We start from the raw sequence: 27,605 nt of genomic DNA on the forward strand, positions 1-27,605 counted from the left end.
ACGATTTGCAATTTGTCCAATAACAGACCTGTCTGGCATCCTCTGGAGGGCACAGTTTCCAGAAGCATCCGAGACATTTCAACATCAACAGGGAACAGCACACTCACAGCAGTGTAGTTAAATGTAATAGTAGAATCATGGAATGTCTCAAATTGGAAAGGATCCATAAGGATGAACAAGTCCAACTCCCTCCTCCTTGCACCATTACCTAGGAGTAAACCATATGTAAAAGTATCATCCAAAAGCTCCTTGAACTCTGACAAGGCTGGCTGTAACTAAGTAAAGAGAAAGAGACATCAGGAACTGAAGGAAGCCTATTACAAAGGTCTTGTAGCAAAGAAGTTCCACATAACAGTTAAGAAAATGAGCTGCTCTTAACAGATGTCTTGACTGCTCACCTTTTTAAAGGGAAAATCTGATTATACAAGTATCTGTAGGGGCGTTTTGTAGTATCAAGACAATTTTTGATTTAAAAATAGGTTATGTGCAGTTATAGGTGATTTTTTTTCTGGTGCCGCAAGGAAACTGATAATCATTGTAAAATATCTACAGAGAACCTAAATCCAAGTCATATTTGATATAAATGCAAATTTGAGTGATCCTTGGATATGGTAAAGTAGGAACTTCCAGTCATGTTCTCTCCATAAAAAACAGATTGGGTTTTACTTGTTAAAAATTATTTGAAACGGACATCCCAGCGATTTCCTTTAATGGGATATATATGAAAAGAAAAGGTTCCTTCTACAAATCAAACCACTGCTCTAATGCTATTTCTGGACCTGTAACTTTTCCAATTTATATTTCTATTTACAGCCCATGGCACTTAATGAGATCTATGTATGAAATAAATTAAATATATGTGGCACGAATGCCACATTTAAGCCTGTTTCAAGATGTCAGGAAAAAAATGTGTCCTCTCACAATAAATGCTGGTATTCAGTAGGGAGCAAAGGGGTGGATTTACGTGCTAACCCTAAGCGGAGTTATCTGGGAGCTTTTTTGTTAAGTCGTTAAACACAGAAAAAGTGAGATCCCACTTTCTGATTCCTCAAAGCACAGACCGCAACCAGAGCCAGTGTTTGTCTTATTATATATTGTATTATTATAATAGGGATTGGCAGCAACATGTCATTTCTATTATTTTACAACTTCTTTACTGCTACATAGGTCTCTCTGCAGTCAGTCAAAAACATAGTCACAGCATTATTAGCCACTAGGGAGGGAGGGAGGGAGGGAGGGAGGAAGGGAGGAAGGGAGGGAGGAAGGGAGGAAGGGAGGGAGGAAGGAAGAAAGGGAGGAAGGAAGAAAGGAAGGAAGGAAGGGAGGGAGGGACGGAGGGTGGATGGTTCGTCCCATCAGGAGGAGCTTAGCAGCGGAGTGGAAGTGACCTCACTCCCGGGACAGCGCCGGGATCCAGTCAGCGCTGGAGCACCGGCGGCCAGCCTGGGCGCGCCTCGCGAGCAGCCAATGGCAGGGGCGGCGCCGCTTGTTGTCGCCCCGTGAGGCGGCTGCGCCCTGGGCTCGGTGCCGCCGCCGCCGCCGCAGGAGGGACCCGGGAGGCCCCAGGCCCCGGTGCCCGTTCGCCCCTCGCCGCCCTCACCGGCCCCGCAGCCCCCGCGGAGGGCGGGGAGATGCAGCCCCCGGGCGCTCAGCAGCCGCCGCTCTACGCGCCCAGCAGCGGGGACTTCACCTTCGTCTCCTCGGCGGACGCCGAAGGTGAGCGCGGGGCCGCGGGTAAGGCCGCGCTCGCTGTCCCGAGACGAGGGCTGTTCCCGGGCCGCAGAGACAGGAGGGGCCTTCCTTGCCCTCCTTCACGCCGCCCCCGCGGTTGGTGTCGTGGCTGGAGGCGGAGCGGGGTGGCCGAGGTGGCCGCTGCCCGGGGGCCGCTGCCGCGGGTGCGCCCCGCTGCCGTGTCCGCGTCACGGGAGCACCAGCGTGGCAGAGGAGGCCGTGCCGCTCCGCTTCCCGGCTTCTCTGGAAGCCGGAGCCGAGCTTGTCCCGGCGGCGTGACATAACCGTGACCCCTCTGTCACTGCCGCTCCTCTGGCTCCCGCGTTGCTGCAAGCCCACTTTGGTGTCTTACCGAAGATTGTGTCGTGTGTTCACGTGTGCTGTAATGTTGAGCCAAAGCGTCTGCGCCGTGTCTCATTGCAGCACAGTCATGAAGGAGAAAAAGAAGCTGTGTATGTAATTTAGGGGGTGAAGTGGGCCCCCTGCCAAACTGCTGCACAAATAGCGGTGGTGTACCAGCATGCTGTGAAGATGTGCCTTAAAGCTTCAAAACTGAACATACGGGAGTCAACATCGTGCAAACTTATTTCGGTGGAGAATGATCTTTAGGGCTCTACCCATTTAAATAACAAGGATTATACTTTCATGTATGTATTTAGTTACTCTTGTAATTGTGACTAAGGGATCATATAAATCCTTGCTCATGCGTCCCACCCTGGAAAGGAATTGCTGAAGTGGAGAAGTTACTGTAGAATACCTGTTCTTTATTCACAGTCTTTCTGAAAAGAAACACAAGTCAACAGTATAGTCATGGTTCTGGGGTCTTTTGTTGCTGGGGGGTTTTGCTTGTTTTCCTTTGGTTTGTTTTTCTTCTTCACCTTGGCCTGAAAAAGGATCCATGTACCTCTGAGCGGAAGCTCTCTGCTTTTTCCTCTGGAAGTATTTGTTGGGCAATGCTGAACCCAATCCAATACAGCCACCTTTCTGGTAGGTTGTGTTGAATCGCGCTTAGCTCTGTGTTTTTTACGAACACAAGAAGGTGTGATCTGCCTGTTCAAGTGTAGTCCTGTCCTCAAAGTACCCTAGCAAAGAAAAACATAAGCAAAGTTAAACATCTTGATATTTTAAAGTTAAAATTCTACGCATTGCACTCTAATGTTTACATGTTTCCCAAATCTCCATCCATATGAAAAAAAAAAAAAAAAAAGCTGTTCTGTTTCCCCATCTTATTTCTGTGGGAGGTAGGAACTGTATGAAAGAAAGCTGGAGAGATGTTCACAATTAGGTCACCAGACATGGTAGAAAGAGCAGACTGGGGTTTTGCTTCTTGTACTGCTTTTTCAAAATTAAGAGTCAAGACTGTTTTGAAAGCTGGTTTTCTACAATGCTTGGTTGAAATGAGGTATCTGAGAGACCTTGGTTTTGCTTCTTTGGTGTTCAGCCTGAGACAGTAGCAGTGAAGGCACCCAGGCTCTCCCTAGGAACCATCAGTGTCATCAGTTCTTGGCAGATTTTCCAGCACCCTGTTGCCCCGCTGTTAAAAATCTCATTCAAAGCAGCGTGCAGAAGAGGTGGTGACCAGTCCCTTTTCCCCTAGGTTTCTGCAGCTTCGTCTTGCAAAAGAGACTTAAGATCATGTTAACAGGTTTTATAATTCAAAAATGTGGCTGCAGGTATTCATTGACTTGCTTACGAGTTTCCATGCCTTAGGATGGATTGTTAGCAGTCCCTGAGAAAGGAGAAATACTTGGCTGGTTGGACTGCTGTGTTTGCTTCTTTTGTCAGCTGTATTTATGCACAGAGTAGCAAGAACCTCTCCTTGCAAAAAAAGTGTTATGTTGTAGCAGAAACAAATATTTCTTAATGACATAAGGGTCCCAGAGTCAAGAGAAAACTTCTGAGGCTTCAACTTGATGCCCAGGCATTAAGATTTTCCTTTTTTCCTCCCTCTGTAAACAGCAGAGGAAGGCTTTGCTAGAGTCTGGTGAGAACAGTGTATGCATGCTGGGACTGAGAAGAGCAACAAGAAATTCCTGCCTTAGGTTACGATGATCTTTACAAGGGTCCTGTGCAGATGGTGTTCCAAGAATCAAAGGAATGGATCAGTAATTCTCATGATTATGAAATAGTTGAAAGGCATTTATGGAGAAGCTTGAATCTGAGTGGCCTAGCAAGCTGCTCTGGGAAGGAGAATTCTGTTGAACTAATTGCAATACTGAGTGATCAGTGAACGCTTAAGACACGTTGGCTGAAGACATTGAGATTCTGTAACTGTACAAATTTTGTTCCTGTAAAATTATGTAATATTTTCCAAGAGGATGTTGCAAATGTAATCTACAAATATGGCCTGATGTGCCTCTGTGAGTATGTGTTTCAGAAGTATTTGCTGTAGTTAGGTGTTTTGGGAAATTTGTGCTGAGGAGCTTTAATGTGTGAAAAACACACCACAATGAAAAGGCAAAAATATTTTCTTTGGTGAGGTGAAAAGTTGTTGGATGAGAAGAGAGTTTTTATTTCTCAATATATTTATAGTAAGCTTGTACAAAATATTTACACATTTCTGTTTGGATTTTTCCTTCTTAGCAGATAATGGAAATCCGTTATTTCCAAAAGGAATAATTATTCACTTCGTATGTATCTTTTTCTTTCTTCAAGTTGCTTCATTTATTTTCCAATACTATTTTTTATTCTCCATCTGTATATAACTGAATAAAATGAGAAAAAAAAGATGTTTATTGGTGATTTTGACACAACCAACCAGAACATAGAGAAATTACTCTTTTTTTTTTTTTGCTTAGTAATGTGGCAGAGCAAGATCGTAGTATATCAAAGAGAACTTGTATTACTTATTATTGTCCAGAGCCTCAGGATCTCTGGTAGCATTCCTTCTCTAATATTTTCAGCTGTATTAAAGGCAGGCTACAAATTAAAACATCTTCAAATGTTTTCCTTTTATGAAAAATTTGGCATAAAAGCAGAGAGTGGTTTTGGCTGAAACAATGCCTCTATAAAAAAATGAGCTCCAAAAGAGGTAGAGTATGGTCAGAAAAAAATGATGAATAATCCACAATTTATAGCATGTTGAGGCTCTCCTTAGTTCTCTCTTTTTGTGCCTTTAAACACTTAATGATAAGGCACAAATGGAAGCCTTTCTGTCATACCACAACACTGTGTCATAAAACAAGAGTCCCATCTAAAAGCTAAAACCTGGTCATTTGAGACCTAACCCAACATTGTTACTATTGCAATAAAACCACAAGTACACTTTCAAATTATGTATCTGTTAAAGTATAATTTTATTTGATAACTTTGAATGTTTTATGGTGATGACCAACACATGTAGCTTCATATGTTTGTTGTTTATCTTCCAGTACTTTTAATATCAAATGGTTTTAGCAAGACTTAAAAAGGTCTATATTTTTCTCCCTTTTTCTTTAGATCTTAGTGGCTCCATAACAACTCCAGATGTTAAGCTAAATCTTGGAGGAGAATTCATCAAAGAATCTACTGCGACTACATTCCTAAGACAGAGAGGATATGGCTGGCTTCTGGAAGTGGAAGATGATGACCCAGAAGATAACAAGCCACTCCTGTATGTTGCAATTATTTTTGGGTATCTATCTTTATTAGCTGTGTAGGGAAAACAAACAACTTGTAGTCTTGCATTGTCCCCCAGCCTTGTGCTGTGACTAGAATTCTGTTTGACAAATTATTTGACCAATGAGTGTTTTCTGGTGCAAGAATGGAAACATTGTTTCTCATTATGGGTGTTAATCTCTATAAGTATAAAGCTTATATGGTTTTTCTGCTTTTATCTGTTGATCTTGGTTTAAAAAAATGAGACTGTATTCTTTGTATCTTTTGCATTCACGTTTCTTGATATTGTGAAATAATCAAAGGCTAAGACAATCCTGTGGGAAGATTCCTCTTAAGTGAATCTCAGTCATTTCTGTCAGTTATTCTGAAACAAAAGCATTATGAATCATGATTATTACAGTAGGGATGTTAGAACCAAGGTAGCACAAACTTTGTAATCTTTGATGCTGCCTTTTACTATAAAGCTAGATTAAAAGGGTGCTAGTGCTGAAAGACAATGATCTCCTTAAAACTGAAAGTCTTGCGTCCATTGTTCTGTTCATAGAAACATGGTTGGCTGAAGAAAGTTTGTATCTTGAGGTTACTACACTGTGAGTCAGGGAGCCTGGTCCTTGTTCTGCATCTAAGCAATTTCATTTTCAGTGTCTCAGTGTTTTTCTGTGAATTAAACATAATGATGCTTTTAAAAATTGGAGTGAGACAGAGAGTACTCTGGAGAACTCAGATGAGAGTGTTGGGAGACAACAGGTGTCTGGAGAGCTTAATAATGACAGTGCTACTTGAGAAGTGGTTTAAGTTAAAGTGTGCAGAAGTAGCTCCTTCTGTGCCTAAGTCTGTTTTGTAAACCCCTGACTTTTAATTAAGAAACAGACTGGTGTGGTGAGGTGACAACATAGGAATTCTGACTTTCGTGTAATTTTGTTGTTTTGATTATTCCCAGAAACACGTGCCATAATGAATTCTTGCTATCTGAATCCTATTAAGGATTGAAAGAACAGCAGCCTGTTAAGGGCAGTTCACCAATGCAGTGCTACTGTGCGAATGTTTTGTTCAATAAAGTGAGACTATTTTTTTAACTTTCTCATTGGGCAGCCTTACTCCAGACACTTGTTTCCTGATACAGCTGCCATCACTTTCAGGTGAGGTAGCTGTCAGCTTCATACAAAAGATTTATTCCCATGAGGAACTGTCAGAAGCCCTAGACAATGCCAAAGAATTCTTTCTATACAGCCAATATTTGTGTTACACAGTCTTCAGAGTAAGGTATAGGGATGCTACATCCTTTTTAGAGAAGTGGTGAAAGATAGATGCTTCTAGTCTATTCCTTAGATTCAGGGTTGGTTAAAGAACAATTTTTGTTACTTAGTCACCACTTAGTAATACCACTTTTGAAGTAGCTTCAGTAATAGTAATCATTAGCAGTATTTAATTTTTTTTTTTTTAAGAGAAATTGTGGTGAATCATGTCTTTGCATTTATTTCTCACTTCAGCTTTTCTGAAGAAAAAGCCAAAAAACCAAAGCCTTGGATAAAACCTTAATGAATGGACTTAGGATATTAAATATTCTACATTTTTCTTCACTGTGTACTTAAATATACAGCAGTATATCTCCTGGAAGTCTCTTGCAACTCTTCAGAGCTCCTCAGTCATGGCTGAGGTTCTGCACATAAAGAAATGGAATTGCCCATTACTTGGGAAGTCTGATTCCTTCCTATTATGCTAGGACAGTCAGGGCAACATGGACCAGTTGGGAGTCTCCTGGGCAGACGAGTCTTCCTGCCAATTTGTATCTGCTTTCAGAGAGTTTGTAACAGGAAGCGGGAATGCAATGAGAGAAGGGCAATATCTGTTGATACATACTGCTGCTAGTTCAAGTGACCTCTATTTATTTTACCCATATTGGAAACAAGCTAGAAATTAAACAATTGGCATAAGCTGATCTGTTGAAAACTACTGTTGTTGAAGGAAATTAAGCTCCATTTTCTTTAAAAAAAATTGGTTTTATGTGATGTATTTGGAACGGTTTAATATTAGTGAATGTAATGGTATTCTTGCAGAATTTAAAATAAAATGTTTTCATAGTAAGTGTGCTTGTGGCAAACTGCTTGGCATAGGAATACACGGACATTATGTGTGTACATCTTTGAATTTTAAGTAGTTACAGTGATAGAAACATGTCACCTGTCCTCGTGTGTCAGAAAAATAGACCTCCTGTCTTAATGCAGACTCTCAGGGTATCACAGAATCATAGAATTGTTTGGGTTGGAATGGTTGACCTTAAAGATCATCCCGTTCCAACCCTGCTGCCTTGGGCAGGGACACCTTTCACCACTCCAAGTCACTCAGAGCCCCATGCAGCCTGGTCTGGGTATGCTGTATATGTTTTCTGTTCTCAGTCATGTAGTTTGTTTTTGAGTGATTAAATAAATCTAACTGTGTCCCACCAGTTACTGAATGTGCATGAAGGTATGGCCTTGCTTTACTGTGCACAAACTGTTCCTCTGTAGTCATGGCCTCAGAAAGCCTTGTGGGTGACAAGAGACTTGCTCTATAAACTTACTGTTTGCCCCTGTACTTACTTTTTTGGGTCTGTTTCATTACTGTGGTGTATAGTAATGCTCACTTGCTTTACAATTTCAGGGAAGAACTCGACATTGATCTGAAGGATATTTACTACAAAATTCGATGTGTGTTGATGCCTATGCCATCTCTTGGGTTCAATAGGCAGGTAGTGAGAGACAATCCAGACTTTTGGGGTCCTCTGGCAGTTGTCCTCTTCTTCTCAATGATTTCATTATATGGACAATTTAAGGTAGGTATAAATCTTCTGACTAAAATGAAATCTGAACTAAATTTGGGGATGTGATTGCTAAGCAATTTGCATTCTTACGTAGGTAGAAAGTCTTTTTTTCACATACTAATGTGGGGCATTTCAAGTGCTGTTTCTCAAGTTAATATGTAGAAAGACAGCATTTAGGAATGTATTAAATAGCCCACGGATAAGTTAATCATGATGAAATGTCAGGTTTGTTTTTATACAGTAAAACAAAGGAAATACGTGGTTTCTAGAGGAACCAGATTGATACTGATGGGTTTATAGTCATATTAGTGAATCTTTCCATTTTAATTGTAACCTTTTGTTAACTTGCTTTTTATTACTAAAAAATGTTACCAAAAAGCATTTGTTTGGATGCCATGAATTCTAATTTCCTGACAAATAAAGCTGCTTTTTAAATTCATACTATATGACTGCTGTTATCTGGTATATTTAATCTTCATTAGTGACATTTGCTACTTTGTCCTCCCTGCTCAGTTACAATCAAATAACTTTCCTCTGGTCAAAAATTCCATAATTCCTTTTGAACTCCAGGGTGAATAGCTACTCAGAGGCATTGTGCATATTTAATTGATTTCCATAAACTCTGTTAGATTTTTTCTTTATGTTCTGGTTAAAATAAAGTGTTATCATTTATAGTAACAATTTGAATGTAAGCCTAGGTGCTCCTGCACTGGAAGTCTTTATGACTAAATGTGTGGTTGCAGTTGTTTTAAATGTGACCAAGTATGGCAATAAGCCATATGTAAACTAGCAGAATGTGCTTATGCAAGGATTTGTGTGAATGGTGGAATAAAATCATTCCCTTTGGACCTCTGGCTTCAATATGGTGTACCAAATGCTGACTAAGAATTCACTCTCAGTATCCTGTCTCCATGAGGCTTGAAGTGAGTAGACTAAACCACTTTATTGTTCAAGTCTTCTGGTTGAACCGCTCGCCTGCCTCCTTAGCAAAGCAAGGACCATTCCTTGACCTGTGACAGATGAACCACCTCCTGCAGTTTGTGTATCTCCTGTACAGGAACACTGGGTCTAATGTTTCTTAGGAACAGTGGGTTTACCATATGGATGCAAGAGTGCTCTTATATGTATGAGGAGGGAAAGCTAGCAGCTAGCAACAGGATGACTGACAGCAGCTGGACACATGAACCCAAAGGTGGGCTCTAAGCTGGGGAGAGATGAGCACTCCTGCTCTAAGAGTTTAATCTGGTCCTCTTCTTTTAGACAGTGGAGGAAAGCAGGAAGTAAAACGAGGCCGTGTGCTATTTTCACAAATAGCATAAAGCCACTATATTTTTTTTTCGTTTTTATCTGGTTTTCCCTAGTTCATTCTTCTGGAAATTTGGAACTTTTAATTAAGCAAAGTATTGAACTGAGTACTGACTTAATTTTTTAAGTTCAGTCATTGTATGTTCGGAAATACAGAGACTGGACTTAGACTGTTTCCTTCTAAAAAGGCATTTCAAAAAGGAGAGCTTTACTTCTAGTCCTTGCAGTGGCTCAACACCAAAACCAGTTAAGTTAATTTGAAAGTTCTGTTAAGCTAGAGAATGATTTTAGGATTTCTTCTGTAGTTTAAGAGCATAACTATGAAAGAAGCAAGAAAAAATAACAACAGACTTGGTCCCAGGAATCTGAGGCTCTTTAGTAAGTTGTCATCACCATCAGGTTCCACTGAGAATTAAAGTCCTGTGTCTTCTGAGTGTTCTCAGTTTGAGTAAAGAATGAAGTGGCATCTTTATAGGTGAAAGAAGAATTCCAACTCCTTATATTGGTGGGGCTGACTTAAAAACTGTCTGAGTCCATATTTTGTAATAGATGAGACGTGAAGGCATTTAGGGTAGTTTTAACTTCCTATTCCTGCTACAGTAGTTACAAAATACATTGCATGTACACCAAATTTACCATTAATGTGATTCTGTAAATGTAACCTCTGAACTTTATTTGCAAATTGCATTGTGTTACTAAACACTATTCTTGCCACAATTCAGAATTCAGTTTTCATAATAAAATCCTTGACTGCAGTGAAAACGATTATGGAAATGGATTTTCCTATTTCACAATGACAATTACTCATACAAATGAATTGTTTTTTATCTCTTAAGGTTGTTTCTTGGATTATAACTATTTGGATATTTGGATCCTTGACAATTTTTTTACTGGCCAGAGTTCTTGGAGGAGAAGTAAGTACCTGTATGTGAAAAGGATGTAAAGGGAGGTAACGTAAAGTCTCTTGACTATGTTTTTCAGCAGTAGTTGGGTTTTCATAGTGCTTGGCTTTGGATGTTGTAGTCAGCTAAGAATGGATGCAGTTGCTAAGTCAACATTTCGGGTTCTCAGTCTCCAAAATAAAATCTGAAATGCAGATATCATCAGCTAATCTCTCTGTGCAAGGGATTGTGCACTTGGAAGTGATAAACAATCTGGAAATTTGTACTGTGAGTCCCAGAAATTCTACCAGCTTCCTGTGATCCAGAACTGAAGTCAATTTTTGAGGGAGAAATGCTTTCAAGTTTTTGGTCACTGGGCTAAATGGGACCTTTTTTTTTCAAATGGGGAGCTAACAGCAGTTAGATGTCCTTGTGTGTAAGGCACCTGCCAGTGTTTGTTTTCGACCCTGGCCTGATGCAGTTCAAACCCATTAAAGTATGAAATCCAGTGCATGTTTCTCAACTGCAGAGCCAACTGGAGTTGTGGCCTGCATCCCTTCCTCCAGCTGCTTGCACCAGCAGGGTTGGAATAGCTGCTTGAGCTGTTTCCAAATTGAGTCATTAAGTGATTCAGGTGTAAACAACAAAAAATTACTTAGAGCAAGGCCCACAGACAGCTACAGTGGAACAGTCAGGAGGATAGAACTTCTTAAAATGGATCTGCAGCATAAAATGCATTGAACTGTGTCGTGAAGAACTAAATATTCAGTGATGCTTGATTTCTATACTTTTACTATGGATATTGCATTAATGATGCACCAGTGTTGCAGAGGTCCTATGTTATTTACTTTAAACTTTTTAGATTTTCCTTTTAATCATAATTGTTAGTCTTCTTGTGTGAACGCTGCTTTGAAGGAGAAATGTTTTATAAATGTGATTGCATGGCATTTCTGCATATCAACACAATCCAGATGCCCTTAAATCAATCTGGTTTGCAGCTTAAAATGTGGAATTACCAGAATGTATAAACTGGAGAAAAAGTATAGGTTAGCGGAGCTGATTGTGAAGGATTATCATCCACAAGAAAATGCTTAAAAGATGCCACTATTTCTCCTGTTAAATCCAAGAAGCCTAGCTGTGCACAGGAACATTTCAGACCATAGTAGGGGAAAATCAGACATTTCCTTCTGAAGCTAAAAGTAGTTATGGAAGTACTTGGAACAACTCTGTTCGAGGTAGTGACAATAAATTGAGGCTGGAAATCAGAAGAATTCTGTGCCTTACAGGGATCAAGTTTCAGGTGACACCAAAAGCATTCATGTACTTTATGTATTTATTTATGTATAATGGATATGAGTATGTTAATGCAGAAATTATGTCTTTACTGCTTGGGACAACTAGGACTGCAGCTGGTCCTTGAGAGGTCTGTTACAGTTCTATGCTCCTGGGTATCATATGTAAATGTTTCCTTTGAAAGTGATCATTTACAGTGTTTCAGTAAAGAAAAAAAAAAAGACAATGTATTTCTAAGGTTCAGCATACAACACCAGTTTTTATACTACCAAGCCTCCGTTAGCGGAAACTTCATGAGTATAACACATTATAATTGTCATTCATAGTGTTATAACAAGAACTAATTGTATTTGGTGACAGAGATTGAGTACTGCACAGCTTATTTTTGTGTGCTTGAAAATTTCAGGTTGCTTATGGCCAAGTTCTTGGTGTAATAGGATATTCCCTACTTCCCCTCATTGTCATAGCACCTGTACTTTTGGTGGTTGGATCATTTGAAGTTGTTTCTACCCTAATAAAAGTAAGTTCATAGCATCTATTGAGAATTGTTTAGTTATTTTTACGTCACTTTCTTAACACTTCAAGTAATCTGTTCAGGAAAACATAACGATGTGTCAAAATTTTCATAACTACAAAGTGAGCTCTGTGATCCTTTTGGTTAGTGTGGTGGAAAGTGAATGTCGTTTTAAATGCTCCTTTTGAGTGCTTGGGCATATACAGTGCTGTTGCTATAACAACACCTGTTGTTACTAGGCTAGCTTGTATTTAAGTATTTTGCTGTGCTCTAATAGTTGCACTACAAAAAAAATAGGATTCTCATTTTGAGAAGAGAATGCATAATAAAACCTCAGAATGAAGAATCTGAAAATAAGCTGTTCTCTCCCTTCCCCCATCGTCCAGTTTATTTTTAGTCGCTGCAGCATGAATATGACGTTAGTCATTGTTCTGAGACCTCCCTGTAGTGGTAGCAGTACAAAGCTCTTGATACCCTTTGCAGACAAGGTAAAGATTGTTCTGATTTAGAGATGGGGAAGGTATGGCACAAAGAATAACCTGCCTGATACCACCTGCTGCTGGACACCTTCTATGGAACCAGCAACATTCCCTAAAAGATCCCAGAATGACATAACACTCTTCAACACTTCCAGTACTTCTTAAAACCCTTTTAATAGTCTTTGAAGTTACTGCTGAGTCTGGGAAGGTTAACTGACAAAATTCTGTTATGAGATAAGCTGTTCACTTTCTGGGGGTTTTGTTGATTTCATTGTTTCTGTCCTTTTAGCTTGCTGGTAAACAGTATAATTGAAATACAACTAGAGTGTATGATAAATAACAAAATTGCTGTATTTGTGATTTGATAATTTGCAATTACTGATAAACGATAGTCAGAGGGTAAATCATTAACTTGCCAGTTAACTAATATATAACTTCAAAATAAATATATGTTCATGAAACCTCTGTTATTTGACTACTACTAACAGCCTTACGTTAACTTCAGGGTGAATCTCTGCAAGGTTCTTATCTTTGCACCACTAGTATGAAAATGCATTACAAGCCCCAAATGGCCAAAACTACTTGGGCTGTGACAAGTACTACTTCTTAATGGCTGGCTCTGTATTGTATTGAGAGAAGAAGTGATTTTTACTGTGGTATTTGGAGAGACTTTCTTGTGGTGTCAGCTAAGACTCTTCATCTTCTTTTTCAGTTGTTTGGAGTCTTTTGGGCTGCATACAGTGCTGCATCATTACTAGTTGGAGAAGAATTCAAGACCAAGAAACCCCTTCTAATTTATCCAATCTTTTTATTATACATTTATTTTCTGTCCTTGTATACTGGGGTGTGATCTAGTGTAAGATGTGGCCAGAAACCGTATTTCAGTCACTTGCAGACTGATAATGTGTAAGATTAAGAAGGCTGGAGATAATACAAGTGACTGTTTTGAATCCAGTTGTCAAGATGTTTTAAGATCGAAGAGCATATTTGTGTATATTATTTAATGAAGCAATTGTAGCTATATAGATTTGTATCAAAGTTCTAGGTTTGTTTAAGACTCTTCAGATTTTAATGAACAAAATAAAAGGACCTTGTGTTTTATAACAAAGCGTAGCAAAACTGCAACTCAATACCTGTGCCAAAAGCACTGGGACCAGATTACTATATTCAAGAATTAAAAATGAGGAGTTAACTGTTAACAATCTCAAAGTGCAATTTTTCTTTTGAGCTTAAACACAGCTGTCTTTTTCTGGCACAGCAAATTCTGTAGATAATATATATTTATGAAACAGTCCTGATTGTTCACAGAATAGTCTGTATAATCAAGACAAGAAGATACTACTTTTAATTTAGTGCCTCAATTACTGTGATTTGGCTGTTGAGTTTTTATAAATTCCAATTTGTTTTCAAAACATGTATATACTGTGTATTTTGTATCTATGGCTTGTGTGTACCGTAAATACTCCTTGGTTAAGGATGTATATTGGGTTTTTAAAAATAGAAGATACAAGTATTTGAAGTTTTCATTTACTATCTCTGACCAAAGGAGCAAGATATTTACTGCGTGACATAATTAATTAAAATGCATATTTAGAGAATCAAATTATTTTACTTAAAAGTATAAATTTACAGAGAAATGGGTGAACACCTTTCTCAACTCTAGTGCTGGCTTAATGTTGGAGAAAAAAAAGATGATCTATCAAATTTGTGTGATCTTTAAACAATGTTATTTTATGATGACAAAATAAAAATTTTGCTTCCCTAACTATGTTTTACAACATCTTGCTCTGTTTTGCTTTTAATAGCATGGTATTTAACATGCATCCTTTTTTTTTCTTGCACCAATACTATTAATCCTTTGTAAAGAGAAATAAGAAAGATTTGGAAGGCCAGATTCTCCCTCCACTAAATAAGGCAGAGTTAACAGCCTTAGTAACAGTTAGAGTCTTGCTAATTTTGACTCTCCAAGGATTATGTAATAATGTGATGACATGTTAAATATTTCCTGTGTACTGTGTTGATTGCTTATATAATGGTCCTTATGGTAATATTTCTTCACAAGGGAAGTCCACTGAAGTTCACTTTGCATGGTACTAATATAGGCATTTGCAATCTTCAGTATTTGGTATCAACACATAGCTCTGAAGTTTCTTTTTTTTTTCTGGTAACAGAAAAAAAGCATTTCCCATGCTCTGCCCCCTGCCCTTTTTTTATTGCTACAAATTAAAATCAGCCATGACAAGGTAATAGCAAGGGCTGTCTTCGATCCCTGATGGACATATTTCCATAGCAGAACTGGAGCTTTTCAGCTTTTTAGACTGTGTAACTAGCCATCTTGGGGACTTATTTTTACCAGTCATTACTGATGCAAAATACATAATTAAATTCCAACTCTCCCACAAACCTTTAGCTCATTCAGTCAGCTTTCCTGGCTGATGCTTGTGTTGGTTTTAAATGGAACTACTTGAAGTTAGTGCTGGACTAACTGTAGTGTAATACTTGAGCTTGTAATATATAAAAAGAGAAAAATTAGTAGAGTGATTGACATTTCACCTGATTTTTGACTTCTGAAGAAGTTGTGGTGGAATTAATGCAAAGTAGTACTAAATCAATTTATACCAGCAGCAGCTTATTTCTTTCCTACAAGTGTTTTGAGAGCATTCATACCACATTCTCAAAAGAAAAAGGAAGTTACAGTGTATTTAAAAAAAACATATTAGCTTTGGAATCTTGCATGATAATCTGGTTTTACCTCTTCTTTTCATGACTTATATTTCTTTTTTTTAACAGGAATATCCAACTATCGTTATAAGACTCCACCCAGCCCCTGTGAATACGTTTAACTTCCATCACCACAAAGGTGAAGGGCAAGAACACTTTTGGGTTACTAGGCTGTCAGAGAGCTTCAAGCTTAGTTCCTTCTTCCATAGTTGTTTCATGAGGTGTTCTGTGCATCTGAACTATGAATATTGACAGGATGCAAGAATGTTCTATTGAGTCTCCAAATGCCTCCCTTTCCAGTAATGTTCTGTGAAATTTATAGTTGCAATTTTAACTGTTCCTTTCCACAGACTTGGCACATGTGTAATATGCAATGTAGATATGCACTTAACATAGTACATATTTTGTACACAATTGCAGATTTGCACCTTTTAATCTTAGTATCTTTAGGGTCACTTTTTGCATATGTTGTGCGAGAAACATACAAACAGCTCTCAAATAATTCTGATAGTTTGTAATAACTTTGCATTCAACAAACTCATATTTTTAGATGAAGTATGTGTGTAAATACAAGATGTATTTTATAAAAATTTTGAATTAAACTTGTTTACAGAACATATGAAGCTCATTTATATTTACTGACTTAATACTGAATAATTAATATTGATGCATTAAGACATGTCCATGCTCCTGTGCATACCACCAATATATGGATGCTATACATAGCACCAAAAGCTTTGAGGCTATAAACAAGTTTTTGTGATAATCAACACACTACTTCAATCTGTCAAAACGGTAACTTAGAGCACATCCATCTAGCAAAAAAATTGCCTAAGATGCCTTTGGCATACCTCATTTTGGCATGGTGACATGGGTATCACCCCTTGGTGAGACATGCATTTTGGATGATCTCCAGAGAGCAGCTAGATATGTACTTGTCTTGTTTCCTCCTTTACCCATCAGACATACTCTGCTGTTTATCAGAAAAATTATGCTTACTTGAAAAGTTGATTAAATCCATTGTTGAGACAACATACAGCTTGAGATCTGCTGTAATTTTATCATTATCCTTCTCCTTACTGGTGTTTAATGTTTTGCTTGAAGTACTACTTAATAAGAAGCTTAAAAGCGGCTTATTTTGCTCTCAGGACAGTTTTGATTAGCCTGGGTGGCACACATACCCATGTGGGTTTGGTTTGATTTCCTTATTTTTTTCTTCACACATTGTATTTCTTAAAAAATTTCCCTGCTAGAGCAGCCTGTGCTAATTTGGGTCCTTCTAATAAAAGTATTTTGTAGAAAACTTTATACTTGAAAATTAGCTTAAAGACCATCAGTAGCCTAAAAGCTTCGTGAAATATTTAACACGTCATTTGGATAAAATAAAGCCTATGGCACATAATGCGTACAGGTAGGCTGAGCTATACAAATTGAATTGCTATTTTAGTGGGTGAAAAGGGGAAATCTCAACTAAATACAAGATGTTTTATTAAACTCATGTCATTTTTGAGGCACTGCTTCGGAGCAAAATGCTGTCGTGGGTGCAATGGCTCCGTGCTCCCCGCCCGGGACCAGGGACACCCTTTCCAAGGGCAGCGTGCGTTCCGCGAGGGAGCCGCGGCAGAGGCACTGTGGCTTTGTCACTCCGTACCAGCGCTGAGGCCACTTACACTGGGGCTCTCTCGCAGCGCTCGGGTTCAGAAACAGAACCAGTGTCGGAGCCGGGCTATTAAACACAAACACCCGCTCCGGTTTCCCCGAGGCGGGGGGCGGCGAGCTCGCTTGCCCGCTTATGAGCCAGCTTTTGTCCGAAGCGGTAACGACGCGGCAGCGGCGGGGGCCGGGCACGCCGCGCTCGGGGCAGAGCCGGGGCCGTGCGGGCGCGCGGGGGGCGCGGTGAGCAGTGCGCACGCGCGCGCAGCGGGGAGCAGCGCAGCCCCGCCCCCGCCCCGCCCCTCGCGGAGCCGCTGCTCGCCCCCGCCCCCCCGGGCCGCCGCTGCTCGGTTCCGCATCCGGCGCGGTTGTGTCACTTCCCGCTCGCGCGGGCGCTCTCCCTTTCCCCCTCTCCCCGGACCCGGATGGTGACTGGCGGCGGCGGCTCCAGGGACTGTCAGTGAGCGGCTCTCCCCGGGCCTCTTGTCCTGAGGGCGGCGGCGGCGGCGGCCGCGAAGATGGCTGCGGCGGCCTCCTGCTCCTCGGCGGCGGCGGCGGCGGCGGGGCCCGGTCCCGGTCCGGGCTCCTGCGAGTGGCTGCTGCTGCGGGACGGCTGCCTGCGCTGCGACGCCGACGGGCTCTGCAGCCTGTGCTACCACCCTGCGCTCAACGCCATCCTGGCCGTGACCGCGCGCGGCGCCATCAAAGTCATCGACGGCACCTCGGGGGCCACGCTGCAGGCGTCGGCGCTCGGCGGTGAGCGGGGAGCGGGGCCGCCGCGGAACAGGTGTCGTGGCGGGCCAGGGGAGCCTCGGGAAGGAGCGCCCGCGCTCGGCTCGGGCCCTTGGTGCCGGGAGGTCCCCCGGCTCTTTGTCACCCCTTTTTGTTTTTGTGGCCTGAACGGCCTCCCCTGCCCGGGAAGGTGGTGGAGTCGCTGTCCCTGGAGATGCTTATGGAGAGACTGGACGTGGCACTGAGTGCCATGGTCTAGTTGACATGGTGGTGTTTGGTCGTAGGCTGGACTCAGTGAATCTCAGAGGTCTTTTCCAACCTAACTGAGGCTGTGATTCTGTGTTCCTACTCTTTATGGCAGAGATACTCATGTAGACAGAGCCGAGGCGTTTTATTTCTGTAAAACATATTGGCATCGTTACTAAAAGATTAAATGGGGATGGAAGGCTGCGATGTATAGGGTTGTATTTTTTAGTTTGGGTTTTGCAGGTGGTGGTGTGGATCACGTAACGTTGAACCTTCCAAAGATTTAGAAGCAGCATGTTAGGCAGGACAGGCATAGCTCTAGTTCTTACTGATATGTGATACTGTATTAATTTATTTATTGAGCTTTACTCTGTTTTTTTAAGAAGGTTTACTGCTTAAAAGTGTCATTTGTTCTATGGCTTAAAACTATTTAAGATCAGAATCCTTCATGAAGTTACTTGGTGATATGTTTTTGTATGTATTTGGGTAGTTCCTTGGGGTGTTGACTGTCTTGGCTGTCTCAGGCAGTAGTAACCATATCCCTGCTATTATGTTCAGGAGGCATGATTGTGTACTGGCTTTGTGGAGGGTTAGACTGTAGCATCTCCATAACTATGAAGTAACTTCATTTGTTGATCATTAGTGTTTTTGCACTGTTAGTAAACTGGCTGCTCTGTAGAAAAAGATCCATATGCCATTAACGGTTTTTGTTCCTTGTTCATTAATGGCTTTTAAATTGTGGCACTTGTCAGAGTATTGGTGGTGGGTAGGGTTGTCTCCTTGTGAGTCCCGCCCTTGGAATAGAAAGATAGGCTTCTTACCAGTTGTGTACATCCATGTTCAGGTTCTCCTTGCAGTTTTGTCTTGCTAATAAGATGTTGCTTTGCTGAGTGGCGGTGGTGAAAGGTTGTTTGCTGCCTGGACATGGTACAGTAATGCCAAGAACTGCATGGGAATGCCATAGCTTAGGCAGTATGTACACTTTCACCTTGAAAACCAGTAACTGTATTGCAATGTCAAACTGAAGAGTACGGGACAAAAATTGCTGATTTCCTTTCATAACTCAAAGTTGGTACATTGTATGTAAAGGTTAAGCATTTGGGGCAATTGAAAAAAAAAACAGAGGGTTTGGGGAATTATTAAGAAGGTGTCACCTGCTTTTGTTGTCAGTTGCTTGCATGGAGAATTAGGGTCTCGTGTGATGTTTCCTGCATTGTTCAGGATTCAGATCACTCTGCTTCTGTTATTCCCTTCTACCATGTTGTCTCCTAAAGTGCTTCTTTTATTAATAACTTTCTTTTCTTCAAGCTATTGCAGGAATTTTATAATTGCTTTTAAGTTGCAGATGAAGAGGGCATAAATAGAGAACTTAATTTGTAATTGGCTGTCGGTGTAGGAGATGTTTAATTCTCAGATACAGAAAAGGAAGTGAACTGTAAATCAAAGTGATTCTACACTTTGCTGTGATAGAATCCTTGGAGAAGAATTTGACTCAGTATTCAAAATGCTAATGGCAATTCTCCCCTAAATAGTAACTATTTGAAAATAACATATTGCTTTGCTTCTGCTACGTACATTCAGTCATGTATACTTCCTTTAGTGTCAGTCTTCTCTGTGACAGCATGGCTGTAAAAGATGGGTTCTACTCCTCCTCACATAAAACAACAGAATTGCTTGCAATCTACCCAAATTTTATCTGTGCAGTAGAGCTGATGATTATATTACTGGAAAAAAAAAATGGTAACCTTAGTTTAGTTTGAAAAAACTTCAGATGAATTTTCTTACAGATTTAAACTGGCATGCCTGTCAGAAATCTGGTTCATCTCAGTGGTTGGTGTCTGTTGCGGCTATTAGCAGTGCTGTTCACTCTTGTTCTCTTTCTCTTCCTCCCGTCTTTGGGAGGAGAAGGAGAAGGGAATTTAGCTGCTCTGATGTCTGCCTGCACTGTACAGCATGAGCTCTTTTAATGTAAGATAGTAGTAGTTGGACACTCAGACCTGTAGATCAGCTCTGCCCCTGCTCCCTCCCCTGCCATAAATGACAGGTCAAAGGATATTGTTGCTTCAGGGACTTCTGGTGCTATAACTAAAAATAGAGTCTCTAGGAATTAAAACTGCTTCTCCTGGGAGACTGCTTGTCCTCCTTGGTAATTGAGGCTGCAGGTCTTCTGCCTTGCCAAAAGATTTATGTTGGACAGAAATGCTGTTGCTTGTTACCCAAAGAAAAACAAAGTGTAGCTGGCCTCTTTCTAGAAAGCAGAGCCAGGAAAAGAATCGCCTATCAAGGCAGGATAGGGGAGAAAAAGAAACACCACCAAGCCTCAGTGTGTTTTGTATTTGCAGTCACAGTTCACTGCGGAAATATATATTAAGCTTTGAGCTCATTCTCTGTGAAAAGATTGAACCTGTGGAATGCTGAATGTGGTAGAGCAGTGGAGGCTGCCTTCGTTAGAACAGAAATGCAGATTGCTCTTCGGTGTGTAAAAGAGCAAGGCAGAAGAATCACAGCCAAAAGACAGTTCAGTTATAGATCGGGTCCAGACACTAGGATGTGGTCTGTGTGCTTCAGTTCCTCATGTGAACATCATTGATCTAATGTATGTGGTGATCCAGGGATTGTTCTTCTGAGCCCAGTCTGTAGGAATTCAGTGTGGATTATGGTTATTATTATACCATGTCGAATATTCAGCAGCTCTGTCTCTTGAAAGTGTGTAATCATCTTTAATCTGTTTCCAGTATGAGCCCTGTAGGCCTATTCAAAAGGACCAGGTGATCATTTGCAACAGCCCAGAGCGCTGTAGTGCATAAAAGTAGGGGGAAAATCAGGTGACACTAACATTAAGCTCTGTCTTACCCGGTCACAAGGTTGTCCTTTCTATTCTGTCAAGACTGTTGCATGCACACTGTGCATTTCAGAGAACCAGACTGGGAGTGCAAGGAGAATTCATGTAATTTCTGGATGTTCTGCATTTCTGTTTATTTGCTAGTAGTGGTTAGTCAGGACTACTTTTGAATCTGTCATGCAAGTCTATCAAGTACTTTATTTTCCCTCTTAGATATTTAAATATTTCTGTGGTTTTAGTTTCAAGTTGAACACTGGTAGCCAAAAAGCATAAATGAGCAATCTCCAAATACAGCACTAAAGATGAGTCTTTTCCTGGGCTTCAAAAGAAGCAAACCAAAACAGCCAGCCAAAAAAACCCCTGAAGAATCTAAACAAACTTCCCGAATAGTCTTGAGTGGCTCTTTTAGTGTTCATAGAGGTGTTTGATTTATCAGTTCCTTCTATTTACAAATAAGAAAACTGCCTGAACTGGGAGAGTACGGTGATTCCCAGAGAAGCTTGGGCAGGATTAGAATAAGAATCTAAAATGTACTGTCAGATGGACAGTGACCATCTTGAATGTTCCAGCAGGTATTTCTAGATTGGTTTGGTGTAGCAGTAACTTCAGAGCCTCTTTTGCCAAAATGCAGTGTTTTGTAGCTAAGGCCTTCTAAATTACTGTAGAGGCCCTAACAGGAATCAAAATACAGACTTCTGAATCTGTAGGGGAAGGATCTGTTCTTGGTACATATATACCAGTTCCTGCAGGGGAAACAGAGATTCTGCGTTATCATCAGAGTCCCTCAAGGGCTCTTCCTCTGTCAGAAGAATTTAGAAGTAAATAGATCCCAGCCCAGGAGGCTCACCTGTGCCAGCAAGTTCAACACCACTGCATTCCTGTCAGAGTTCCCTTTTGGGAAGTCATGTTTTTCTTTAGCTGTCTAACTTCAAATTATAGTGGCTTGGAAATCTCTCAAGGGGTATCCAGCTCTGTATCTTTCTGATTCTTTTCCATGTGATGCAAAAGGCAAAACAAGAGGGAAAGATTCTTTTTTGCAACTTGGAAGTCATAGAGGGAATTTACGCTTCTTGTAATAATCTTTAAGGAGAAACTGTTGGGATACTATCGTCCAGTTCTACACTTATTTGAAGACACCATCAACAGTTTCAGCTGTTTGAAGCTCAGTTGTAGTACTGCTCAAGTTCTCCTTCGTTCCTCAAAATTGGGGCGAGTTTCTTCCATCTTTTTGTTTCTTACATTCTTCTGTTCCATTATGAAACAAAGATAATAATGAAGCCCCTTGCTTTTAATACAGAATTTCTCATCACGTAGAGAATATTGTCAATTCTAGTGATCTGCTGCAGCCTACCTTGGATTTGAGCATACTTGGGTGACTGCTAATCTGGGTGAAATACTTTTTAAAGAGATAATTTCATTGATTTATGTGATCTTAAGATCATTCATGAGATGCCTTAAGCATTTGAGAAAACAGAATAGGAGAACTCTTAGATTTGAGTTCAGTGTTTTATACTAGCAAAGACTCTAGGCTGCTGTGAGCTCCATTTGTCTGCTACCTCAATCAGAGTATGTCAGATATCTCTTCTTACTTACCAAGCGTCTTGCCAGACTGTCAAGATGCTGTTAATTGGTATTTCCAAGCTCTGTTGAAGCACATCCGGATTATCTTCTGCAGAAGCTACAATAGAGTAAAATTAGAGATCTTTTCTTTTCACATGGTTTTAAAGGGATGTTTGCATGTGTATGTTTCATGCAGGGATTCAGAAGTTATAACAGGCAGCAATGCAGGCAATATGTTATGTTGCCATGCATGATCACGAAACATTTTTTCATTTTATTGACAGATCATTCATATCTGGACCAATGGATTCATGGCTGTCATTGCAACAGCAGTGCAATATTAAAGGCTGCAGAATGCTTTAATGTCAGATAATCAGAAATTTCCTACACCTCTGCATATGAACCTTGAAAAAGGTCTTCTGCAGGAAGATAAATCCTGAAATGCTTTGTAGTGACCTGGAGAGGAAACACTGTGCTGGGATTTGTATCAGCGATTTGAACTTTGACTTCCTGCCCTAATTGTCTCACAGGTAGTTAAGGCATTTCTCATTGATATGGAGGTTTCTCAGGGAAAAAACTGACTTTCACCTCAGTGCTGATTATTATGCAATTTTGGTCAAAACAGTTTTTAATATGTCTATGTGATAAACCCTTCAGCTCAGATCCCAGTTATGTTGTTTACCGTGTTGTGTAAGATGTAGAAGAAACTTGGCAGAAATGTATTCTGACAGGTAACTGATAGTTCAAGTCCAAAACATTATGGAAAAAAAGCAGGTGAATCTCTGTTGGACTTAAAGTAATGAAAGCATGGAGAAGGCTTTTACTGATTGCCCAGCCTTAGTAATCTTTAAAAGCCTGATCTTTTTACTATTCTGAACATCCTGGTGATCAGTGGTTTGGATCTAGCATACTGTCTTGTCCTAAAGTTGGTCCTTTCTGGCAGCCCACCATAATGTTAGCTGGCCCAGTAGAACCACTTTCTGAGACTTCAGTTACACTGTTTATAATTACGTTTTTTATGGTCATTGTTGCACTGGTATCCATAACTTAAGTGAAATAGAACATCTAGAGTTTTATAAGACAGAATATAAGAAAAATCTGTCCTAGATGAAGATTCACTTTAATTCTTTTTTAATAATGATTAGTTCTGATTGTTTTGGTATGGTGTTGATCTGTTATTTCAGTTTTTCTTTCCAAGTTACTTTCAAATCAGGAAACAAAGCTGTCCATCCTTGCTTTTATAAGCATTCTTTAATTTTCCCTGAACAGTGTGACATATTTGAAAAGTGTTTCTTAGGCTATCTTGAAGATGGAGGTGAGGCTTGCAATCATCTGTACTTATGGACAACCTTTGAGTGTATCAGACTGTCCCAGGTCATGTTGCGAGATAGCTTGTTGCATGTTTGTTCCAGTGGGATCAGTAACTTCTCACCATTTTTTAAAAATTTGTAAATAAAAAATGTACACATGGGTCAGTTCACTTTCCCGATGGCTCTTAAGTGATGCCACAGTATTGCTTTCTGCTGTTAGAAAGCTCTCCTTTAAATAGTTAATGCTCTCTTAATTGCACCGACTGCTTGCAGTCACCAGATGAGTGCTTGTCACCAAGTAAAGGTTTCAAAAAAAAGCAGCTATTGCTCTGAGTTCTTTCATTTTTGAAGTACACATGAATACTAACACTTGCAAGTCCTTTGCTGCCTTGTCTTTGGGAAGAGTATCAAGGTTTGGTAAGGACCCAGTGAACGCTGCTAGTGAAAAAGTAGACAGGAAGTCTGCAGAACATTTATTTTGAAGATTCCTGTGCATGTTGGGGAAAGAGCACTCCACAGATGAGGATGATAGACAATAAACATTGTGCATAACAAGTTTAAAAGTGTAAAATTATGGAAATAATAACTTATCTGTCACATCAGTATAAACAGTATTGTGTTTAAAATTTTCTTGAGGTATTTGCTAGGGCCATTCAGTGAGTATTGATAACTTTTTAGTGTGTGATTTAAGAGGGACTTTGCTTAAGGTGTCTTGAAAACTGGTAGCATTAGTGAAAACATCTAATCACAAGTGCTGGTTAATGAAGGCTTGCATAGCGTACGGTCTGTCAGCAGTTCTTCAGTCCCGTGTACAGTTTGGGAAGGGAAAGCTGTTTGAACCACTGCACTTCCCTGATCTGACTGAGCGTGAAGCAATCAGGATCTCATCATTGCATTTGGCAGCTGAAGAACAGTTTGGTAAACTCTGTTTATTGGGCCACAGGCTACAAAGATTTGTGAAAAACTCCGTATTGAAAGGAAGAGCTGGGAGGGTGAAGGGTGGGACTGAGAACTATGACGGAGTGCCTGAATGACAATGGGGAAAGGGTTAGGGAACTAGGAAGCTGGGAAGATGGCAGTGAAGACTGGAAATGAGTGTTTAATTGGACAACAAGAAGGCACTGTGGCTAATGTGGAGAAATGCTGTGGTAGACTTAGCTGACCTGTCTTCTGCAGGATCCTAGATTTATGTTGTGATGTAAATGATATGTAACACTGCTTGATAAACTTTTTTTAATAGTGGATTTTTCCTGTTCAGTTTCCTATAGTGTTTGTGAGTCAGAAGTCATAAGACCAGCATTTTCCAGTAAATAATCTCTACCCGTGCCAAAATGAGAAAGGAAAAGGCCTTATTCTGAAACTGTGGAGGAACCTGCTTCCCAGTACCTACAGAAGGCATCTGGCAAGGCCAGGCTTGAGGTAGCTTTTCTGAATGTCCCTCTTTAGTTACAGAACTCAGGTTTAACTTAAGTGATCACCATGTTGAAATACTCTTATGATGCAAATAAGTGTTTAAAATACACAAGGCCTTTTAATTTTGCCAGCTTCTCTGAAGAATTTGAAAAGACATCCTAAAGAATAGTTTCACTTTTAAATATAAATTAAACGTGCATGAATCTAGTCTGTTCTACTTCAGCTTCCCTGTGTAGAAGTAATTAGTAGGACATTGTGAGAATGCATTTAATAAACTTGAAATACTTGTAAGAATTTAGTGGAGTGTTAGCCTGGGGTACTGGGGTCTGAACTAACTCATAATGCCAGAATGAGATTTTGGAGTTGTGCTAGGAATATGAAATACCATCTTAATGCTCAGTAGTTGCTGTATAAGCAAATGCTAGAGAAGTTGTCAAGAACTCAGCTAATAATATGTCCTTTTCAATGTCTCTATGTGTGCTGTATTTCTGTCTCAAAAAGCATGTAACAGAAGTAGAAACTTAAGGTGTGGACTGTTTTATGTAAGTGAAACAGTATTCAGTCTGAAAAAGATGATGGGGATGATTTGGAATGGGGAGGTAAGAGAGTGAGAGCATGTGAATAATGAAAATTGGGAGTTGGTTATTCAAGTGCAGGAGTGGAGGGCATCCAAGAAGTAACTGTGCGAAATAGTAAAATACGGAGTTCCTGGCTGCAGGGCATTGTGGATGCTATATGCTTGTGGAATTACAACACTGTTGGACAAAGTGATGGAAGAAAAACCTATCAAAGCTCGCTATAATAACTGAAATCCCTTTTGGCACAGAAGGTCCCTAAGCACAGATTGACTGGGGCTGGGAGTGTTACAGGAAAGAACCATTGTGTAGATTACCTTTCTTAAATTCTTCACTAACCACTTGGTTTAGACCACTGTCTTGGACAAAATGTGCTGCTGTGAGCATTGTTCTCTGATCCACTGTGGCTGCTTCTCTGTTCAGTACTTTTTTTTAAAGTAATGTCCAAAAGAGAAAGATAGGTAGTAACTCAGCAGTCTAAAATAGCTTTTGAACTACTGCTGCAGTAATGGAAGACTGCTTTCAGATTTTCTCCTAAACCTTTTTTTCTGCAGGCTAAACAAGCCCAGTCATCTTAGTCTTTCCCCACATGTTGTATGTTCCAGCCCTCTTAACTTTTTAGTACCCCCCTTCATGGGACTCTCACATTATGTCCTGATATCTCAGGCGGAGGAGCAAAGATGGAAGTGGTGTTCTGGATGTGGGCTTATTGCTGATTAGAGGAGACTGATCTTTTCCTGTGGTTCCCTCTATGGTAACTGTTGCTGAGAGGATGCATTGCTGCCTCATGTTCTGCCTGTGCATCAGGATCCCCAAGTTCTTTCCTGTTGGGTTGCCACCCAGACAATTGGTCCCCAGCTTCTCTTGATGTATGGGGTTATATTCCATTCTGGGTTTAACACTTTGCATTTGTCTTCATTGAACAGCAGGAGATCAGTGTCGAGCCATTCCTCTGTCTTTCTGAGATCCTTGTAAAAGGCAGCCCTGCCGTTTAATGCATCAGTTGCCCTCAGTCATCTTCTGTTGGTGTCATCCACAGTCTAAATAAAGGTGCAGCCTGTCCCACCATCCAAGCCATTGATGAAGGTAGTGAACCATATATCAAGCTTTGTTGAATGCCATTCATAACTGGCTGCCAGCTAAGTGTTGTATCCTTAACGACTAACTTTGCACGTGACAATGTTTTTCACTTGTCTTATAACCCACCCATCTGCTTTTGAGAACTAGCTGCTTCTCCCAGCATGATGTCTTGGAATCTCCTTACAATATTGGGGCTTGGAAGGGGGAGAAGCTAAACCATTTCCTGCAGACAGTCTCGGGAGTTCAAAAAGTGCCATATGTGGAGATGTTTTCTCCTGTTGCAGAGACTGCAAGATACATAATGGGTGAACTCAGATGCCACTTTAGGGACCAAAAGAGGAACTGGTAGTAAAATTTCATCTGGCAAAGTTTCTTTGTTGTGAAATGCTGTGATGGGACTAGCACTTGAAGAACGGGAACTTCCTGTTACTGAGCTGTGAAGTGTTCCTTGCCTGCGTCTGATTCTGGGTGGAAGCTGTGGAATCTGTCTGTCTGCACTTTTTGAAAGACAACTTTCCTGAATTTTTTAATCATCTTTCAATTTAAGAAAAATTTTGAGGAAGAATGTGCCCTCTGTAAGGTGTTTGCAGAAGAATTGTAGAGACTTACATTTTCACAGTTTACCGGGGCTTGCAGGAAGGATTCTAGAATGCCTTGTGAAATGTCTCCTAATTTGTTCTTGGGATAACGGCGTAAAGCTCTGTGAGCAGCTGTGTTCTGTACCTACAAGGTGGCAGTGATGTCAGATACATGGAGATCTGAAACCACCCAAAGAGCACAGGCACAAAGAGCTCACCAGTGTCTGCCTGCTGATTCACTCTCATTTTGAATCTGTAGAGTGGAAGAAGACTGTGCCTGCAAAGAGAGTGAGAT

At 40.5% G+C, this 27,605-nt stretch overlaps 2 protein-coding genes across 8 annotated transcripts in view; both read left to right on the plus strand.

Annotated features, from left to right (window-relative positions):
* Window positions 1-1,427: 1,427 nt before the first annotated feature.
* Window positions 1,428-16,273, plus strand: YIPF4 (Yip1 domain family member 4). The gene is made up of 6 exons (XM_082302555.1): window positions 1,428-1,716; window positions 5,170-5,323; window positions 7,969-8,140; window positions 10,270-10,347; window positions 12,014-12,127; window positions 13,313-16,273. Exons 1-6 carry the CDS (start codon window positions 1,632-1,634, stop codon window positions 13,448-13,450), a joined length of 741 nt encoding a protein of 246 aa, XP_082158681.1. The 5' UTR covers window positions 1,428-1,631; the 3' UTR covers window positions 13,451-16,273.
* A 1,139-nt stretch (window positions 16,274-17,412) lies between these two features.
* BIRC6 (baculoviral IAP repeat containing 6) overlaps window positions 17,413-27,605 on the plus strand; it is a 173,613-nt gene continuing 163,420 nt past the window's right edge. For all 7 annotated transcript variants that reach the window (XM_082302472.1, XM_082302475.1, XM_082302476.1 and 4 more), the window contains exon 1: window positions 17,413-17,730. In XM_082302472.1, the coding sequence (XP_082158598.1) occupies window positions 17,493-17,730 (238 nt within the window). In that variant the 5' untranslated portion in view covers window positions 17,413-17,492. The remainder of the gene's footprint in view (window positions 17,731-27,605) is intronic.

The sequence above is a fragment of the Coloeus monedula genome (genome assembly GCF_965178545.1).
Source record: "Coloeus monedula genome assembly, chromosome: 2".
Classification (NCBI taxonomy): domain Eukaryota; kingdom Metazoa; phylum Chordata; class Aves; order Passeriformes; family Corvidae; genus Coloeus; species Coloeus monedula.